This window comes from Ornithodoros turicata, unplaced genomic scaffold (genome assembly GCF_037126465.1).
Source record: "Ornithodoros turicata isolate Travis unplaced genomic scaffold, ASM3712646v1 Chromosome23, whole genome shotgun sequence".
In the NCBI taxonomy this organism is placed as follows: domain Eukaryota; kingdom Metazoa; phylum Arthropoda; class Arachnida; order Ixodida; family Argasidae; genus Ornithodoros; species Ornithodoros turicata.
The window spans coordinates 2,944,899-2,959,401 of NW_026999342.1; the positions used below are offsets into that span (position 1 = coordinate 2,944,899).

Below are 14,503 nucleotides of genomic sequence, written 5' to 3' on the forward strand. Positions count from 1 at the left end.
TGGTTTATGGCCTTCCCTACGGTCTCCTCTGTCGGCAGACCCACAGGAAGGGTTCAATACACCTGACATCGGGATAAAACGTGGTGAGCTGCGCGTCAGTTCTCATTTGACGAGAGCAGCAGCATTCGTGGACACCGGCACGGCAGTTAGATGTGAGGCATGGCTCCAACACGGAGGCACGGCTACGACAGCGGCTTCAAACTAAAAGTCGTCGACTTCTCGGGCCAGTACGGGAACAGGGCACCTGGCAGGGAGTACGGCGTCGACGAGCGTTGCTTCAGAAACTGGAGAACGATGGCGTCGACACTCTAGGGAGTTCCAAAAACAAAGAAAGCCCTGCGCCATTGACTTCCTAGCTGGTCAGCGTTGGAAAAAGTATTAGTGAGCCGTTCTGTAATATTTCTGATGTTAGCCTCCCTTCTGTCGAATAAATGATACCCGTTTTAGCATTAAAGTCTCTATTGATTTTGTATGTGCATCATTGGTTTAGCGCACAAAGCAGTCGCGTCGTATTACCAGCGGCTTATCTGCGAGGGCGGCTTATCTGCAAAAACATTTTCAAATTGTATCTAAAAACGAGTCCTGCGGCTTATCTGCGGTGAGGCTAATATGCGTGAAAATACGCTAGTTATAGTTACAATTACCATTACAATTAGGATATCCAACGCCTTCGCCACAGGTGCCATGGTCTTCAGAAACAAATACGTGCCAAAGTATTAATTATGCCGTTCACTCAAAATTTGCGAAAACTATTGTTACCTGACAGCATTCGCTGGCGAAGCCCATTTCCTCTGCATTCAACCATTGGGAGGCACACGGCATCGCAGAGCGTATCAAACTTCTTTTTCTCTACTTTGGTGATGAATCCAATCGCACAGTAGGTGCTGTTCCACCGTGTGGCGTTAGGAACTGGAAGATACCTGTCAAGCTTGTCTTTTACAATTTCAGTCGCTTGAACCGATTGCTTCTGTTTCTTCCATAGTGACCTGACTTTAGTAAACGCCGCCTGCGATACTTTGCGATAGGATGTGTCGTAAAGGGCTGCTTCAGCGTCCACCGTGGCAACCAAGTCGAGGGTGTGCGCAACACATCGTTGATGCCTAGGAAGTATTATCTCTTCATTCGAAGGGCCTCCGTCCAGCACGTTCGTTATTCCCCGGATATCAGCATTTTGTTCGTCCTCGTCAGGACTGCAGTCGAAAGGTATCCCGAAGACACTGTAACGAGCATAACAGTATTACTGAATTTGAGGAACACTTTTTGCGCACTGAAGGTTGTCGGACAGACGCCTGCAGAGAAAAGGAGGAACGTTGCGTTACAAACAAGAATACCGAAGAAAACTATCACCCAGCCCTGACCCAGCACAGGTGAAACATCATGAGACCTGCTTCTCGCAAGGCTTAGCGAAATGCTTTTACAAAGCTCGTCGTATTGTCAGTTACTATCAGCGACACCTTATTTGTTATCTTGTAGTCGGACATAATCTTGACGAGCATATCCGCAAGGTTGTCGAAGGTGTGACGGCCGACCATTTTTCGGCACGCTATAACAGCAGAACTCCTCTTCAACGTGTGATCGTCAATCCAATGGGCGGTGGCACCGATGAAGCTCCTGTTAAAATTGAAAGCGCCAAGTCTTAATTTGGCACTTCAGTATGTTCAAGCCTATAACCACAGAGCAGTGCTATATGCACGACTCAACCGGTGCGGCTCAACCGGAAGTTGCTATATGCACGACGGTTTCGCGCCATCTGTCAGGCGCCCACCAAAGCGCAGCTGTGACCCCCGTGGTGACCCCACGTGGACGTTTTTGCGGTTCCTGTTTCCGTACGATTTTCGGTTCGCGGAGTTGTCGACACGTTGAATGCGCAATCATGGAGATAAGATTGGGAGCGAAGTTCGACTCGTTCGACGATTTCGACAAAGCTTTTCGTCGTTTCCAAGTGGCCACGCATACACTGTTTGTGAAGAAGACAACAAAATCGGTGGAGGTCGTTAATTCCCACTTATCAGCGCAAGCCCTGAAGCTGAAAAAAAAGCTCCAGTTTGCGAACGCAACATTCACTTGTAAACACGGTGGGTGTTACAGGACTACCGGCACCCTGATTCGTCCGAATCAAAGGTTCGTACAGTTACATTCTGTGTTTTGCTGTAGTGCTGCACCAAGGTTGATCCTTATATGCGTGTGCAAACGGCGCCAAAAATTATTTCTTCTCCATCATTTTCTTTTCTAACAGAACAATGAAAAAGGACTGCCCCGCTCAAGTGGATCGCCGCTAGGAGGTCGACCCAGCAGCTGGAAATTACAAGCGTCGTACTTGAGCATAATCATGAGACGACAAGCGAGATTTACAGCTCCTACCCAGAGTGTCGTCGGCTCAGCGACGACGAGGTACCAATCCCAGAAATGTGGGCGAAGCATCTCTGTGGTCAGGTGTTCACAGCAGGAAATAACACGACAAACCGGGTAGAATCACACAATGAGAAATTAAAGAATGTCTTATCTTCATCTAGGAAACTTCATGAAGCGTTACGTGCCCTGATGAAGGTCTCAAGTTCGATGCTGCAGGAAGCTAGGCATCATGCAACACTGCTACAGACCTGCAACTTCTACTCACACAACACTTCTGGAGAGGTTGAGAAGATATGTTTCAAGGAACTCACTCCATATGCATGTTCCCTGATTGTCAAGGAAATAAAAAGGCAAAAGAAAGACTTCCTGGAGTGCAGCAGGTGGCACCACAGGTCTACAGTGTGATGTCACCTTGCAGCGACACGTGCCATAAGGTACCTCTAAATGAGCAAACGTTGCACTATGTTTTCGAAGATGGGACTATTATGTAGACGCTTCTTGGCTGTTTGCGACCAATTCAACAAGATTTCAGACCTAAAAGAACGCTGTGAAGGCACGCTGGTTTAAATCATATCAGCTGAGTTTCATGGCAGAGAGTGCTACAGTGATGGCAAATCAGGAGCCTAGCGATAATGATGCTACTGAAATACTGACACTGCCCGGCCCATCCTATCAGAAAATGAATAGGAACCAACGTTTCAACTACGCAATGCGGACCTTCAAAGCCATTGCTGACCACTTCGCTGACTGCCAAACTGCTCCCTTCGCAACACGTCTCGAGTTTCTGGAGGATATCCACACAGCCTAGCTGAGAGGAGAAGAAATAGTGGAGGAAGCAGACAGCAGCAATGGCCTAGTCAACCCATTTCAGCAAGTGTATAATAATGACCAAGTCAACTGTAAAGCAAATTCTAGCACCATGCAGTAGGGACACGGCAACAAAGATGTGTTGCATAGACATGCTGACAGCAACAGTGAGTCTGGAGACACAGGTCAAGGAATCCTCTGCACAGTGGAAGCAACGCTTGGGACAGAAAATGTTTCTCGTAAGGATGTCATCTTGCCTGAACCAGTTACAGACAATTCAAGTAATCCCAACACCAGCGCTCTCCCAGCTGAAGCTCCCTATGGTGAAGAGCCGAGGACGCCCAAAGAAGAGGCCTACTCAAAGGCAGAATAAAAGACCAAGGGACCAAGATTAAAAGACCAAGTTTATCTTTCAGTGCAGACTGGTATCGTTGGAAAGGCTGTGTGTGACAACGTCCTCAACCACGGATAAATCGTGGAAGAGTGCGACATTGAAGTGCGGCCCCATGTACTACCTAGTGGGCTTCTGGACTACAGAGTTAAGCTGCAGAAGTTGAGGAAATTTTTCACAGAGGATGCCTGGGTCCTCCTGACTTCATCAGGTTTGTAATCTTCGTCTTTGCTTAATTTTCTTGGACAGTGGTCTGCGCCTGTAAACCTTCAAATAATTCTCACATTTGCAGCGGCTATAAAGAAGATCTACAATCAGCTACAAGGCTACAATCAGCTATGGCTATACCGAGACTGTAACGAACAAGACAATGGACAAATAAAAATGATCTGTTGCGACCACTGCCTGGAATTATTTTTCTCATAAGATGTCTGTGCTGACGGTCTTTTGTTCATTGTTTTGTGCAGAACATGTGCTGGGGTCACACGAGGCGACGGCAAGCAGAAGCTATGGTTCTGTGTGTCTTGCAAACAGGATTGACGTCAAGATCAGAGAGGCCGTGCTCTCAGATAATAAAGTTTATTCTATTTTTGCTAACAGAGGTAGTTGGCCATGGTGCTGGTGACAGGGCTCGAACCTGCACCCCTCCAATTTCTGGTTAGGGTGTGCTACCAAATATACCATGTGGCCAACACACGCTCGCCAACATACCATATCCTGCCTTCTGATTAGGGCCTTGGAATGTTGGTCAGCGTCTGCTGTCAGTGCGGCGTAGTGGTGCATATCCTGACCAGAGATCAGAGAGGTGCATGTTCGAGTCCCATTGCTAGCACCAGTGTATGCCACCTGCATTTGTCAGCATCCTCATTGCCTCAGCACTGACAAGGCTCGTGTGTTGTCTTATGCGTTTCCAGCATCTTTCATTTTTGTCTTCTTCCTTGTTGCATCAGCTATTGCTATTGCATCAGCAGAAGTTGTTAATCTGGGTGTTTGGTTCACTTCTTGAGCCATTGTTCGTTTCATTGTTCTGTTGGAAAAGGAAATGGAGAAGAAAACGATTTGTTGCGCCGCTTGCGCACGTATACAAGGATCAACCTACGTGCAGCACTGCAACAAGACAGGGAATGTAACTGTACGTACCTTTGATCGGGGCAAATTTCGGTGCCGGTATTCCTGCGACACCCACCGTGCTTACAGTTGAACTCTGCGTTGAGCAAACTGGAGCTTTTTTTCCGGCTTGCACTGATAAATGGGAATTAACGACATCCACGGATTTTGTTTCCTCTTAACAAACAGTGCATGCGTGACCATTTGGAAGGAGCGAGAAGCTTTGTCGAAATTGTCGAACTTCGGTCGTTTTCTTGTCTCCATGGCTGCGAATGCAAAACAACAGTGCTTCGCTCCAATTTTATCTCCATGATTGCGCATTCAACGTGCCCACAACTGCGCCTACCGATAGACATACGGAAACAGAAACCGCAAAAACGTGCGCCACAGCTGCGCTTTGATGAGCGTCCGACAGATGGCAGGTGGCGCGAAGCCATCGTGCATATAGCAACTTCTGGCTGAGCCGCACTGCGTAGTGCATATAGCATTGCTCATAATCACATTACCGATTGCAGACAGTCCAGCAGTCGGCTGTACAGTAGATGGTAGAAACGCGTCCCAACTTTTCAATAAGCGATTGCTTCATATTATCTTACGCGTTGCTGAGGAGTGCGACGAGAGCGTTTCGTTCGATCACTGTTCTTGACGGCTGCAGCTCCCCAATCATGCGTCTGAACTGCTCATTTTCCACAATGGAAAAACAGTGCATGTTGCCAACAACGAACTCTAAGATAGCCCGATCTATCTGCCTCTGGGACACTGTAGACGTACCCACGAGTTCCACTAATTTCCTCTGTTTGGGCTCGGGCCCCGGCTCCTTTAGGCCTTCTGAAGCTTTACGCTTTTGTTGTGCCACTCGGTAAAGGCGCGGGAATGCTTCGTCTGAAAGACAGTTTCGTCACTTGTCAATATCACTTACCTCTGCACTAAGTGCATACAAATGCAAAATTACTTACTTCCAAGTGTGAGCTGTACTCTGACACGCCAGACATAAACACGGCAAGGGCGTGTGTTTGCCCTCATTGACACGTTGGTCATAACTTGCAAGGGGATACCACGGGCCAGGGTACGCTTCCCCGGCAGGGTGGTCTGTACGTGCCTAAAGCAACATATTGTAACTCACATAAACCAATGCTCCGATTTCGTTTACTGTACATAGTGTGAAATAAAGGAGTCTGTTCTCGAAGCTCGAAGTGTGAAGACGTGTTGTCTCGACTCTGCGTCCCTCGGTCAGAGCGGGCCCCTGGCATAAGTGCCCTACGACGATAACGAGGCTTCGTATTTCTTTTTATACGCATGAGTTACGCGTACGACGGTTGCGAAGCTTACACTTTATTCAGAAGTGGGATTCTACAAGCCCTGTACGCCGGGATTCTACAAGCTCATCCCTGTCGCCACAAGTGGGACAACGAAGACGATTCACCGAAGATGCCACCTAAGTTACGAAGTGACGCTGTAGGCACCGCAAGCACCACTACAAGCACCACCGATGATGTGAATCCGAAGGCGCACGATGACAACGACTCAGAAACTTCAGATGCGACGGTCGGGCAGTATGTCCAGCAACTTCTGGAATTTATAAAGGAGCAGGAGGCGGAACGTAACCGCATGATGAGGGAACTAATGGACACCAAAGCCAAGACGAACGAAAGTCCCATTCCACGCACTTTACTACCGGACCTTTCGAAAGAGGTACAAGTTTTCAATGGGGAAGGAAACGAGCGCCATGCAGAAGAGTGGCTGGATACCTTCAACGAGTTCTCACTTCACTGCAAGTGGAACGACGACGCCAAGCTGACGCTGGTTCAAGCCAAGCTTGTGGGACCTGCCTCGCAGTGGTACCGCACCAAGGTGAAGGACTGTCGAACATGGGAACTTTTTTAGTTGAACTTTAGAAAAATGTTCGCGCCGACGAGCGACCCAGTGAACAAGTTCGATGAGATGAGACGTCGCGTTCAGGGTAAGGACGAGTCTATTTTGGCATATTTCATGGATAAAATGCATTTGTGTAAACGTTGTGGATTGACAGATATTCAGAGTAAAGAACATATCTTGTTAGGCGTGATTGATAGGACAACTTATCAGATGTTAATGCCAAAGCAGCATGCATGTCTCGAGGATTTGTTGCGTGATTTACGACGCAGTGACGGGCTTGAGAGAGAACGCCGAGATCATTTTCGGGGATCAAAGCAAGCATCAACATCAGACTCTAAGACAGCAAAAGCTACCACGAGCCAGCAGAAGCATGCTCATCAAAAGGGAGGAATGTGGGCTCCTGCAAGAGACAAACAGGGACGTGTGAAATGTTTTAACTGTAATGAATACGCGAATCATCTAGCAGCAGACTGCCCCAAGGAGAAAAGAACAAAATTCTGCACGAAATGCATGCAATCGGGCCATGGCAAGCGAGACTGCAAATCTAAGCCTCAAGGTGCGCAACCGAGGCGTCAGGACACATTGTGTGTAGGAGATATTGGCAAATATACGAAGAATGTTCGCATAAACGGAAGCGTAGACGCTACATCTTTCATAGATCAAGGCAGCGCTGTGACCATAATGACGGCGTCAACAGCAGTAAGATCGGGCTGTGTGGTTCATCCCGCGACTGAGGACGATGCACTATACGGATTGGGCCAGAAGAAGACAGTGCCATTAGGAAAGACACGAGCGACACTCGAAATCGATGGCATAAGTGCCGAAGTCCAGATTTACGTGGTCTTCGATGACGTAATTTGTCACGATGTATTGGTTGGGCGTACATTCCTGGACCTGGATAACGTTGTTATGATAAAAGCCAAAGATCAGATGCGGCTCATTGATAGCTCAAAAGAAGGACCGTTTAAGAACTTCACCCTAAATGACGGCGAGTTTAAATGCACGCTTAGAAGCATTGAAACGGTAACGGTACCTCCCAAGACTGTACAGTTCGTTAACGTTCAGTCCTGCGACACTGACGAAATCCAATTTAATTATGTTCCCGCACTACGGCGACGGACTGAGTTGCTTGCTCGAAGTACGAAAAGGACACACCATGGTTCCCGTAATCAACGACTCTCATGAACCGCTGATTATTAAGAAAGACTTTTCCTTTGGACGAGCAGAACCAGTTGAAATATGTGCTCATGGGGAGACTATACCAACGGATGATGATAGGGTAATGCAACAGTCGACCCCTAAGGAGAGCACTTGCGATGTGTTATCGGTACGCAACGCAAACGCAGCACAGCCAATAACCCAAGAGAATGTTAAGGTGGGATCTAACGTTACGCAGTCACAGAAACAACAACTCGTGAATATGCTGAATGAGTACAGAAGATGTTTCGCCATGAATCTAAATGAACTAGGAAAGACTGACGTCACGTCTATGACCATTGAAGAGTTCGAGGGTTCGAAACCACCTTACAGCCGACCATATCGTGCCACCCACGACGAAAGAGAACAGTTGCGCCGCATAGTGGACGAGTTTAAAGCAGCGGGGATTGTTAGAGATTCCACCTCTCCCTACGCCAGTCCCTGCCTTCTGGTGAAAAAGAAAAATGGCGAATTCAGGAAAGTAGTGGACTACAGGCGGCTGAACCAACAGACGAAGAAGGATAGGTTTCCATTACCAATAATCGACGATCAGTTGGACCGACTAAGTGGCGGCGAGTATTTCACGACACTCGATTTGGCAAGCGGCTACATGCAGGTGCCCATAGAGGAGGAGTCCGTCCCTAAAACGGCATTCATCACGCCAGATGGGCACTATGAGTACCTCTATATGAGCTTCGGCCTGTGTAATGCACCAAGCGTATTCCAGAGGCTAATTAACAAGGCACTAGGACCTCTAAGATTTCAAACAGCTGTGTGTTACCTTGACGACATACTCGTTCCGAGCAAAACATGTGAAGAGGGAATGTCAGCACTTAGAAGCGTTCTGGAGGCTCTGAGAACAGCAAACTTGACGCTAAAGCTGCAGAAATGTGACTTTTTAATGGAGGAGGTCAGCTTCTTAGGATTTCGAATAACGAAGAATGGCATATAACCAGGAGAAGTAAAACTAGAAGCTATACGCCAGTACCCACGACCGAAAACTGTCCGCCAAGTACGACGGTTCCTTGGACTAATCAGCTACTTTCGAAGATTCATCCCTCAACACGCTCTCAAAGCGGCACCCCTCACAGAGCTCACAAAGAAAAATGTGCCCTTCATTTGGGGAGAAAGACAAGAGAAGGCATTTGAAACGCTCAAGGAAGAACTGACGAGTGCACCAATACTTGCTCTATATGACCGCAACGAGGAAACTGAGCTACACACCGATGCTAGTAGAGATGGACTAGCAGCTATACTGCTGCAACGAGGGAGCGACGGCCGTATGCATTTAGTTTACTGTGTCAGTCGCAGGACAAGTGAACCCGAAAGGAACTATCATTCCACCAGGTTGTAATTGATGGCAGTCGTTTGGGCAGTGGAGAAGTTGCGCACTTTTCTGGTGGGCATTCATTTTACTATCTTTACCGACTGTCGAGCCATTGTATATATGAACGCAACCAAGACAAGGGTTCCGCAGATTGCGAGATGGATGGAGTGTATACAGGAATATGACTTCTCGATCTACCACAGAGAGGGTTCGAAGATGAGCCACGTAGACGCTCTAAGTCGCGCACCAGTTTCACCACCCCAAGAGAAAAGCATAGAAGAGAGGTTTGACGTGTGGTACACCACCAGTGAGGAAGAACGGATTCTTGCCATCCAAATGGGTGACAACGAATTACGCCACTTAATTGAGATTTTGAAGAAGAAGCCAGAAGAGCGAAGTAAACGAGAAAAAGGTGAAGTGAAAGGGTTTGCGCTGAAAAACGGTTTGCTGTACAGGACTGAGGAAACTTCAGCAGGCAAGAAATGGTTGTTTGTTATTCCCAAAAGCAACCGCAAGGCAATGGCAGTAAAGCATCACGACCTGATGGGACACAGTCACGTGGACGAAACCGTGAAAAAGATGCAACGACGGTATTGGTTTCCCGGAATGAGAAAATATGTTAAGAGGCACATCTCACAATGCTTAGAGTGCCTCTTTCACAAGACTCCAGCAGGAAAGAAACCAGGAATGCTCCACCCTATCCCTCCAGCTGAGAGACCATTCGAGGTGATCCACCTTGATCACTTGGGGCCATTCCCACCGAGCTCAAGCCGCAACCAAGAGATCCTCGTATTAGTGGATAGCTTCTCAAAATATGTGCGACTTTTTGCAGTCCGCAATACTTCTGCGAGTGCGGTACTTAAGTGTTTGGATAAGTACATTAACGAGTACGACGTGCCTAAGTGCATCGTTACTGATAGGGGCACTGCCTTTACATCCGCACAGTTCGAGGCATACTGCATGGAGAAAGGGATCACTCATACAAAGATATCTACGCAACGACCGCAAGGAAACGGTCAGGTTGAGAGGGTAAACCGGACACTAATTCCCCGCATTGCTATGTCAATTGAGCGTCCTGATCATAAAGACTGGGACAAAAATCTCGAACAAATTCAAAGAAACTTAAATAACAGTCGCAGCAAGACAACGGGAAAGACACCATTCGAGATGTTATATGGCTTTCATGCGAGACACAGCGACAGTTGCATGCGACCACTCGATGTCGAAGAAGAACCGGGAGAAAGCGTTGAGTAAGTACGGCAACAAGGTCGGGAATCAATCGAAGCGCAGCAACAACAAGCACGACGTTATAATTTGCGAAGAACTGCGCCCCCACAGTACGCCGTGGGAGATATCGTTGTTGTTCGCCGACTCCCAATTCATACTGGGCAACCTACGAAAACTCAGACGAAATACCGAGGTCCCATGGTGATCGACGAGGTCTTACCGAGTGACACGTATCGCATAACACACATGAATCAAGCATCAAAACGTATCTACCGCACTACAGCGCACGCTGACCAACTAAAGCTATGGCATACTACCCGGGAAACGAATGAAGTAGACGATGGTGACAGCGACGAAAGTATTGATACTGAATGAAATGCACCACAATTTCATGGTCACCAGAGTTGTTTCCTTTATGAGTTATCATTAATCCTTATATTTTTTTGAAGTCACATATGCTACCCGACACGTGGGTTAAGATTGAGTTTGACTGTTACAGTGTCACGTGTTGTTCAATGCGTTGCACTGCTATGCATCTACTTTTTATTCACAACAGTATTATTAACCATTGTGTAAGAAAGCTGATGACGATGTATTTACGATGCTTCGTATAGCGTTACGGGCACGACTTCAGTTATGTACCACGAGCTACACTTTTATACTATGTAAACCATTTACCAATGTTTCTCTGTCAGGATGTGTTTCCATGTTGTTTCCATTTTTATTTTGTTGCAATGTCATAATCCATGAAGTCGTTTTATTGTGTTTCGAGGGCGAAACATTATTTAGGATGGCCGAATGTGAGCTGTACTCTGAAACGCCAGACATAAACACGGCAAGTGCGTGTGTTTGCCCTCATTGACACGTTGGTCATAACTTGCAATGGGATACCACGGGCCAGGGTACGCTTCCCCGACAGGGTGGTCTGTACGTGCCTAAAGCAACATATTGTAACTCACATAAACCAATGCTCCGATTTCGTTTACTGTACATAGTGTGAAATAAAGGAGTCTGTTCTCGAAGCTCGAAGTGTGAAGACGTGTTGTCTCGACTCTGCGTCCCTCGGTCAGAGCGGGCCCCTGGCATAAGTGCCCTACGACGATAACGAGGCTTCGTATTTCTTTTTATACGCACGAGTTACGCGTACGACGGTTGCGAAGCTTACACAAATGTTTTTTCAACTTCGACGTAGATGTTTTACTGCAGGAATAAGTCTTCTGACACGCCTTGCAGCGACCTTTAACGTTAACGTCCACAGAGGACACTAAATCAAATGACCCTTCATACATCGGCCAGGGGATTTTCGGAACGTCTTCCATGTTGCTTGTCAAAGGTCTGACCATGGGTAATCGAACTAGACCCTTGTAAAGATCTTATCTCGTTTACGAGGCTATACCGCATCACTCTTGCACCCCGTGCGAGGGTACTGGTCATATCCAAGCACTGTGTATATTCAAACAAAATATAGCCTACTCTCGAGGACAGAAACCCTTGGACAAACACCTCCCTTCGCAAGCGAATGGCTGAAGTTCGAATTAGTGACCTTTCCCATTCAGGTCACGCGGAACTTGCACCGGTATTTTGCTTTCCAACAAATCTCCTGTTACAATAGTCAGCGTTGCACTGCTCTGTACAGTTCTTCTTTGTCCTGTCCTGATTTTCGTTGTTTCTTTCGCGTGTAGAAACTCAAGGCGGTCATATGACACATGCTTCTTTTCAGTGGCAGCCTAGGCTGTGCCATGTCTATATTCTGCAAAGATGGCAGTCCTTATTGTTTTGAGGCTTGAGGGTAAGGAACTGTAAACGTGCGAAACTCGAGCACTTCGAGTCGAAGACAAGACAAAAGCACGGCGCCAATCCGCCACGTGATTCAGACGAGGCCAGAGGCCCCGCAACCCCGATAGATGTTTATGTAAGCCAATACCATGTACATCCTCGAAAGAGGAGAAGCAGTCGGACAATAAAGATGCTTCTGACCAGACGTGCGTTTTCGATCTAGACAATCGTAAGTGAAATTGTCTACACTCAGAAGTGGGATACGACGGATTCTTGGGCTTTGAGTTTTATTGTGAGTTTGTGGCGTGACTTGACAACGGTGTATAATGCTTCGCAAGCGGGTCGCACCGAAGACGTCAGTACCGTCAAGCACATCCGTCGAGAACAAGAAGGATGCCGTGCCAGCGCTCAGCACCGATTCTGACATCACCCCGTCCATCACCGCGGATGACTGAGTCGACGAGAGTCAGGACGTGGGACGTCACCCGAGCACTTGAGGTAAAGGTTGGACCAACGGCAACAACTGCAACGAGGGATTGACCAACTGAGTGGACAATCAGGCATCACTGAGGGTGCTGCTGCAGTGCCTCCTGCATCGCGTTCAACTGAGACTCAAGAAGGATTTGCCAACACAGGTGGGACCACTTCTACTTCAAATGTCACTGAAGTTACTCTGCTGCGTATGATGGACACCTTCGCTCAATTGCTACAACGCTTTCCTGCACAGACACCGTCCGACGGGGTATCTCGAGCGATGTATGTTCACCCCGATCCATTTAGTGCCATTCAAGATTTTTGCGGTGCGGACGATGTTATTGGAGCAAAGGAATGGTTAACCGAATTCGAACAAACGGCGGGATTTGCGAGATGGAGCGAAGAGCAGAAGCTGAATGTGGCTCGATTGAAAAGGAAGGGCACTGCGAGAACCTGGTTAGGCTCAATTGCCAGTAGATGCACAACGTGGGATGCGTTTGAGACTGCCTTTGAATCTGCGTTTGTGCACACCGAGAGTCAATCGATCTTTGGCGCCGAATGTCGCAACGAGTGCAACAGGACGTAGAGGACATACTAAAATATGTCCGTGAGAAAGAGAGACTTTGCGTCAAGTTGAAGCTGAGTGTGAGTGACACAATTAGGGAGATAATTCAAACTCCCCACTCGACAAAAATGAGCTACTCCTTGCGAGACAAGGAATATGGAACTGTCAATGATCTGCTTCGCGCCATCAGAGGGTATAAAGCTTTCCGAAAGGCACGAGAAAGTCAGTTTCCAGCGAGCACAACTCGCCGTACAAGTACGCCAGCGAAAACGACTGGAACTGCTGGGACTATGGTGAAAACGTCGTCGAACGACTCTGCACCCAGTACAAGCAAAAAGGGCAACGATCAGTCCAAGACGAAGTGCTACAACTGTCAAGGGTATGGGCATTATGCGAGCGCTTGTCCTGAACCTAAGAGACCACAACGCTGCTCGAAATGTAACCAAGAGGGTCACCGATCGAGGAACTGCACTTCCCAGACAGCCCCCAAGACAGTTATGCGGGCAACAGAGAACGAGAGGTGCAAAATGATATACAAGAACGCCATAGTGTGCGGCCGAGAAGTCATCGCAGTCTTGGATACCGGGGCTGACATCAGTCTCACGAAGCTTAGTTTCGCTGCCAAGTTGAACAAACAGCTCATTGCTCAACCAGGCGCTCCCATACGTGGTGTGGGTGGAAGCCAGACTTCCCTCGGTGAGATCATTGCAGATCTTTGCGTAGACAACATAGACATTGCTGAAGTTCGCTTCTTCGTCGTGGAAGACAGCTGCTTGCCTGGCCCTGATGTGATCGTGGGCACAGACGTTATCGACTCCCCAAATCTAGTGCTAATCCGAGACGGAGGAGTCTCGCTTCTAATAAACAAGACACAGTCCCCAGAATTTGAGAGGGTTTTGGAAGACTTGACCATACGTCGAGGCACTATATGTGCTCAAGAATCAGTTGAGATACCGCCCCTGACGGTGCAGTTCGTGTCAGCTGTATCTACTGGGCATACGGAAGAACAGCTTATACCAGTGACAAACCACGGGCACTCAACGCTAGCCCTAAAGGCGGGACAGGTACTTTCGCGTAAACCGGAAGTGGAAGAAGTGTCTCCACATGCTGATGTGTGCATCGTCAACGAAGGTGCTCACAATTGAACCCATCTACGCAGAAGACGTTAGCGTGGGACCAAACGTTAATCCCGGCGAGAGGAAAGAACTCTGCAACCTTCTCAATCACTACCGAGACTGTTTTGCTTTGCACATGCAAGAGCTCGGGTGTACCAGTGTAGCGGAGATGACCATAACGGAGATACCTGGAAGTAAGGCTGTTTCCCGTCCTCCCTACCGCGCCTCCCATCATGATCGAGCAATTATACGCGATATCGTTGACGAATTGAAGGCATGTGGCCTTGTGC

General features: G+C 47.9%; 1 protein-coding gene and 1 pseudogene across 1 annotated transcript; both read left to right on the forward strand.

Moving 5' to 3' along the window:
- Positions 1-159: 159 nt before the first annotated feature.
- On the forward strand, positions 160-3,280 carry LOC135373325 (uncharacterized; annotated as a pseudogene).
- Positions 3,281-13,091: 9,811 nt separating this feature from the next.
- On the forward strand, positions 13,092-14,243 carry LOC135373326 (uncharacterized). Its single transcript, XM_064606547.1, has one exon. The coding sequence runs from the start codon at positions 13,092-13,094 to the stop codon at positions 14,241-14,243; it is 1,152 nt and encodes a 383-aa protein (XP_064462617.1).
- The last annotated feature ends 260 nt before the right edge of the window (positions 14,244-14,503 follow it).